We start from the raw sequence: 6,962 nt of genomic DNA, 5'->3' as shown, positions 1-6,962 counted from the left end.
CTACAACATCCTCAGATTCTTTTTCTTTTGTTTTTACTGTACGTGTAAATTTTTTATAAACGTGTGCCCTTTAAAAAGTAGTAAGCATTGTTTGCTTACATAGTAACAAGCAGTACTGCTTATATTATTTCACCATCTGTACACAAATGTAAGTAGTGAATGTGTGTGTCCGTGGGTGGGGCTGTGTCGGTGTGGTAATGTGCCAGGGCTGAATTTTTGTCCCAGGCCGCCCCTGCCTACAAAATATTTGAACAGTAAATGTAGATTTGATTAGTCTAAATTCTAAGATTCTAAAGCACAGCAGTTAACGAAAGAAAGAAAAACACTCACCTGCCAAATGGCGTAGTAATGACCTTCCAAGGGAAGAACATCATGGCATCCACATTAATTGAACCGAATGTTTCTAAAGTGTGTTCTGAGTGACCCCCTTTTTTTTGAGCCATTCACTATCCAAGACTGTCCTTGTGAAGAGGACATCCTTCGGAGTGGTTAGGGCATAAAAACAATGATCACTTCTGAATATTGTTTTTCCTGTTGTGTATAAGATGCTCAGGAAAAAATATAAAATCCAGCAATAAGATATTATTTATAAAAATTGTTCAGAATAATCTTTTGGCGTTCGACACTCACCTAATGCAATGTTTCAACTAATGTTTAAAATATTTAAAAGTATAAAATGGTTACAATAATTAATCATAGGTCTCTTGAAAACAACTTTTTTTTAAAAACTCAAGGCAGTTCTGCACGTGTCTATGTAGTTGTTACAAAACAGCCAGCGGATCATACGGAAGGGGATGAGGATTCAACTGCATTAATTTTGAACATCCATCTTGAAATAACTTATCATCTAACAAACTAATCTTATCGTCTATTTTTTCAGCGTAGTTAAAGAAGTTACTGCACTTTTCCCTCCATTTGAGTATATTAGATCATCCACACCAGATCCTGTCACAATCCGTTTTGTCTGGTAACAGGACAACTAGTCAGCAAAATGGTCTAAACTCGTATAAATAAAGGTGCTTCACGATGCCATAGAAGAACCTTTTTGTCTAAATGGTTCCATAGGTAAGAAAGAGATGGTTCTTTAAAGAACCTTTGACTGAATGGTTCTTTGTGGAACCAAAAATGGTTCTTCTATGGCATCGCTTGAAGAACCTTTTGAAGCACCTTTATTTTTAAGAGTGTAATACCTCAAACCCGTTAACAGCAAGTCTTTTCTGGTACCCAAAACCATATTAACAGTCTTCTATCAGCCAAGAAGTTGACCGAGTAAAGCTAGACAAGAAGCAGAAGATGAAGTAATGATAATAAAAAGGAGCAGAGTTTATTGAATAGTCTTAGTTGAGTATGTTTCAATGACCAGAACAAATCCAATAAGCGTTATTATACCACAAGCAATACCAATAGAAAATTACTGCCTCACAATATTGTCCCATAAACCTTACATTTCCTCTTATCTTATTCTTGAAGACAGACATCCCTTGAAACCACACATCATAAGACTAAATAACAAAAATAATATAAACTATAATGATATAATATAAATGACTAATCAATGAATAAATCAATGCAATGAGTATATAAATGGCTATAATGATTATTATAAAGGATTATATGATTAAATAGAATAATAAAATGATTAAATGAATGAATTAATGAATATAAAAGAAAGAAAGTAAAACACAATACAAATGTGTTGTTGCTCTTTTGAAGCAAAACACACATGGTTTTCATTTGAGGATCCTCAGATCCTTTAAGTATCTCTTGGCGGAGTGGCTGCAGCATTATCTTTACACCAAGACTGCAAAACTGTGAATATAAGATTCAAAGTTAGAAATGCACAGCACAGTAATGGATATAAATTGTGAGAACTTCTGCTACTCGGCACATATTAATATACTTTTATTTAAAGACTAATTCTTGTAAATTTATCTCAAATTTAATGGGTGGGTGTGGGGGTGCTTACACTTTTAGTACTTTTTAAGGTAAATTTTAAGGACAAAGTGAGAATTTAAATGTGCAAACTATTCCATACTAAATGCTATTATAAAGTCAAACAAATGAGGACATCATGTCCTAAACTGTCATGGTGGTCCTCAGTTTACTGGTGTGTATTCACAAACACACACACACACAGTAACTAACTGAATAGAACGTGGAACCAAAACATCATGTATGTGCAAAACATACGCACTGCCAAATTCAAATGCATGAAACCTATTTCACATACACACACAAAAAAAATTAAAAATACAAACAATTCACATGCAAAAAAAATTATATTCACAAAAAGCTATTCTTGTCTGCAAAATAAAAGGCCATTTATAAAATACGTTTCACAAAAGCAAAACAATTCACAGAGTTTATTATTGAATCTGAATTTAAATCATTGTGTGTGAATTGTTTTGAGCACATAAATTAGATTTCATGCATGTGAATTTGGCCACGCATGTGTGCATCATAACTTTAGCATAAATTCAGTTTGAGACCAATTTGCTTCCATATCATGCACCTGATTACAGTGTGTGTGAGTGAGTGTGTAAGTACCTGGCATACAGGAGCAGGTAAAATCTCCTATCTGGTCCAGGCAGGTTGGTTTCATTCTGGCAGGGGTCGGAATCACATTTATTGATGTCTCACAGCGTGGACCGGTGTAACCCGGAGCACAGCTACAAGTAAAAGAGCCCACTGTGTTCTTACATGAGCCACCGTGCTCACGTGGGTTTGTCCCTGATGTGCCGAAAAAGTTTCAGGCAAAATATGAAATGCATAAAACACTGTAATGTGTGTGTAGGGAAAGATGTATAGAAATACAGAGACATAAACACAGACAGACAAAAGTCCTGCAAACTGTCTCACCGATGACACACTCGTCGATATCCTCGACACACGTTCTGCCCTTGTATCCTGAGGGGCAGTTACAGTTGAACTTGCCATTGACGGGGTTCGTGTCACATTGAGCTCCCATCTTGCACGGGTTACTGGTGCAGACATCATCAATGTGACACAGCAAACCTTGAAAACAGAAAAAATCACTACTGTTACTACAACTGATCTGAGAGGGTTTTATAGTGTACTACTGTAGAGAACAATCAAATTATAATGAAAAACAATTAACAAACTGAATAAAACAATACAAATATAAATCTTAACAGATTTATGTGATTAATATTTCAAATTAGTATAAAATACTTCATAGAGACACATTATTTATTTGTAAAACTTTTAATTGTTGTGTATGTTGTGGGGATTTTGTTTAAGAGCCATATGTGCTCATGACTGAAGTGAGCAAGTGTCTTAAGAGTCATTTTTAGGTCATGTGGTTGTTTTTACTGACCAGTCTTGCCGGGAGGGCAGCTGCAAATGAAGGAAGCCACGCGGTCGATGCAAGTGGAGCCGGTGATACAGGGCGCATCTGCGCAGTCATCAATGTTTTCAGAGCAGTCAGGGCCGCTCCAGCCGTTCACACATACACAGTTGTAGCCATTGAGTGTGTTACTGCACGTGCCTCCGTTCTGACAGGCGTTGGGCTGCAGTCTGCATTCATCCACGTCATCGGTGCAAAACTGACCTGGAAATGAAAGGTTCGTGATTTAAGTAGGACATTTGAAGGAGGTTTGAAATGAGGTTTAACTGATTGAAATTTTTTTTTTTTTTACCAGTTTCAGTTTGTCAAATTTTGTTTTGAATCAGTGAATAATGGTTCCAAATTTTTTTGTTCATCAGTCAAATATATGAAGGAACAATCAAATATAAAAATACATTACAAATGATCGGTTCCAATTATTGGTTATTTCCACTAATGGAAAGGGAAAAGATGGAGCAAACACACATAAAAACACACAAACACACATAGTATATAAAGCTGTTTTCATACCAGTCCATTCAGGTGGGCACTGGCAGTTGTAAGTGTTCACTCCATCCATGCATGTGGCTCCATTCTGACAGCGGTGATTCAGACAATCATCAATGTTCACCTCACAGTTTGTTCCATTAAAACCTGATTGCAAGAAAAATGAAGCTTACTCTTATATTTGGTTCGAGTTATAGAAGCAAACATGGTAACACTTTAGATTAGGGAACAGTAACACTATTCAACATTAACTAGTTGAATATTGGCTGTTTATTAGTACTTATAAAGCACATATTAATGCCTTATTCTGACCATATTCTAAACCTCTTGATCATATCCAGTATCTAAATATAACTGCATTTATCTGATAAAAATACAGTAAAAACAGTCATTTGTGAAAGTCTGTGAATTTTAAAAAACTTGAATTTTCAGCAGCCATTACTCCAGTCTTCAGTGTTACTGTATTTTATTAAAGCAGGCCTAAGCGATGATGCACATTATGGTGAAATCACCACCACTTCTTATTATGCTAGCAGTAGCTATTAGTTGATTAATTGACTTGTTTTCAACTTAGTAATAACATAGTTGAGGTCTCAATAATTAGTTAGCATTCACACGTTGTCTAATTAAGTGTATCATAAAAAATTTACTGTTGTGCAGTTGAATGAATATGGCTGTGATTTGCAAAATATGCCTTAATTTCAGTTAAGCATGCAAAAATACAATTTTGATAATGAACACTTAAACGTATTGCATTAGCTGTCAAGAATTACTACTATGATTAACTTTATGTCATCAACATCATGATAAACATAATAATAAACAAGCGGATGAGTCGTCAGGACTGGATTGTGATATTGCAGTGTCAGGTAGAACATTTGTGATAAACTTGTCACAGAGGTAAGCAAGAGAAGTGAATCCTACAAAAGACTGGACAACACATTTGAACAAATTCACTCATCTGCCACATTCCTTCAGAAAAAGAAAAAAGAAATACAGTTGTGACTTATCCGAAAATTTTGTTGATGAATTGGGACAGTTTAAGGAATACATTAAGAATGTGTATGTTAAATCAGCAAGTGAGTGTTGTTTACTAATTCGTAAAGATGAACATTCAAACAAGTATTCCCAAATTGCCCTGCAGCCTTTTTTAACCCTACATGTAACAAATGCCTCTGAAGAATATTCTTTTCCAAAGCTGTCATTGGTAAAAACAGACTGTGATCAACACTGGCACAAGAAAAACTTAATCATCCGACACATGTCAAAGGTTAATTTTTATTAGTATGTGCTAGTCCACATTATCTCATTAACTTTTCAGCATCATACAAATGTTCAGTCACTAAAATTTTCGTATATTTTTATATGCAAGTTTAGATGCTTTGTTGCATTTATTTTTGTAAAATAAAAAGCTGATTCACTAAGATGAAGTGGATGTAGGCAGTAGGTCTAATGATACAGTCAGTATGTGTCAAATTCAGCCAAATTCGAATATGTGCCAGTTTGGTCTGTGCGTATTTGTGTAGTTCACGCAGTGAGATTTGCATATATTTGATATGACTTATAGGTTTGTATGTTATTATCAAAACAGATTTCTATTTCCTCTCCTAGGGAACTAACCAGGCAGGCAGTGGCATATGTAAGTTGTGTCTGTCATCTGCTGGCAGGTTCCACCATTGAGGCAGGGGGATGGAAAGCAGGGCACATAATTCATCTCGCAGCGCTGGCCTGTGAAACCCAGAGGACACACACATCTGGGGCTCCCAGGTACACAGTCCACACTCATAGTGCATTCTCCTCCATTCAGACAATATCCCACATAACACAGGTCCTTGTGCTGACAGTACTCACCTGAGAAACCAGGAGCACACCTGAAACACATAGAAACATGGTTAGATGGAGTTCTGGACAGGCCTACCAGACACAGTGTCTCGCACCTACAGTAAATCAGTGGTGGGGAATCAGTGATGATCTGGGGGTGCTTCAGCAAGGCTGGAATCGAGCACATTTGTCTTTGTGAAGTATGCATGAATCAAGCCATGTACAAGGTTGTCTGGGAAGAAAACTTGCTTCCTTCTGCTCTGACAATTTTCCCCCAACTTTGAGGGATTGTTTTTTCCAGCAGGACAATTCTCCATGCCACACAGCCAGGTCAAACAAGGTGTGGATGAAGACCAATCTCCAGATCTGAACCCCATTGAAAACCTCTGGAATGTGATCAAGAGGAAGATGGAGTGTCACAAGCCATCAAACAAAGCTGAGCTGCTTTAATTTTTTGTGCCAGGAGTGGCATACAAGGGGTTTTCGCACCACATAGTTCTGTGAACCAGACAGAACTAAGTTCATGGTGGTTCCTTGAGAACCAATTTCTCCCTTGGGCCATTTTGCTGGTTACATTCGCACCGGCAGCGTGAACACCGAAGTGGCTGACAGCGACGTCTTTATTCACATTAACGTCAACAACCGGTGAATGGAAGACACCGTGATCAGAGGAGCTATTTTTGTGTTGTGGGTTTCGTGATAACAGAGATGGAATGTAAAAGCACAATTTACGTGACTGAAAGAGCATGGAAATCTGACTAAATCTCCTGTGACAACTTGCAGTGTTACATATCATCGAGGCTGAGAAAAGAACACAACGCTGCAGACAGCAGGTAAACGCTGTATCGCTGTTTTCCATGTTCTTGAAGTAAATATGTTTACATGGCTTTTTAAAAATGCCGGGTAGCCGGTGTTTCGTATGTGTTTGGCCAATCAGCGTACACTTCAGGCCCAAAACTGACCCAATCGCATTGCGTTCGGGGGGGGGTCCCCGGTAAAGATTGCGTTCGGGGGGAGGTGGTAAATACACGTTTTTTTGGTGGCGATCCCCTGGTAAAATTCACATTTTAGGGGCTAAATATTACCTTATTGGGGTCGCTTCAACTCACGGACATGAAAAATTACCTGCAGCAACAGTGTTAAAGGGTCCACGGGTCCAATTCCACTGGAAAACCACAGACTTGGCAACACTGGTACACTTATGGCACTTTTCCACTGCATGGTACAGCACGGTACGGCTTGGTATGGTTCACTTTTGGGGGGTTTTCCACTGGGTACAGTACCTGGT

At 37.8% G+C, this 6,962-nt stretch overlaps 1 protein-coding gene across 1 annotated transcript in view; it reads right to left on the bottom strand.

Annotated features, from left to right (window-relative positions):
* Window positions 1-1,315: 1,315 nt before the first annotated feature.
* The window catches only part of LOC107585863 (neurogenic locus notch homolog protein 3-like), an 11,586-nt gene continuing 5,939 nt past the window's right edge, over window positions 1,316-6,962 (bottom strand). The window contains exons 3-8 of the mRNA XM_016273030.1: window positions 5,474-5,724; window positions 3,878-4,000; window positions 3,338-3,571; window positions 2,860-3,015; window positions 2,548-2,730; window positions 1,316-1,809 (exon numbers count right to left, since the gene is read on the bottom strand). Of these exons, the coding sequence (XP_016128516.1) occupies window positions 1,754-1,809; window positions 2,548-2,730; window positions 2,860-3,015; window positions 3,338-3,571; window positions 3,878-4,000; window positions 5,474-5,724 (1,003 nt within the window). The 3' untranslated portion in view covers window positions 1,316-1,753. The remainder of the gene's footprint in view (window positions 1,810-2,547; window positions 2,731-2,859; window positions 3,016-3,337; window positions 3,572-3,877; window positions 4,001-5,473; window positions 5,725-6,962) is intronic.

This window comes from Sinocyclocheilus grahami, unplaced genomic scaffold (genome assembly GCF_001515645.1).
Source record: "Sinocyclocheilus grahami isolate Dianchi unplaced genomic scaffold, SAMN03320097.WGS_v1.1 scaffold75.1, whole genome shotgun sequence".
Lineage (NCBI taxonomy): Eukaryota > Metazoa > Chordata > Actinopteri > Cypriniformes > Cyprinidae > Sinocyclocheilus > Sinocyclocheilus grahami.
Note: the sequence above shows the minus strand (reverse complement) of the source record. Positions and strands in the feature narration are given on the sequence as shown.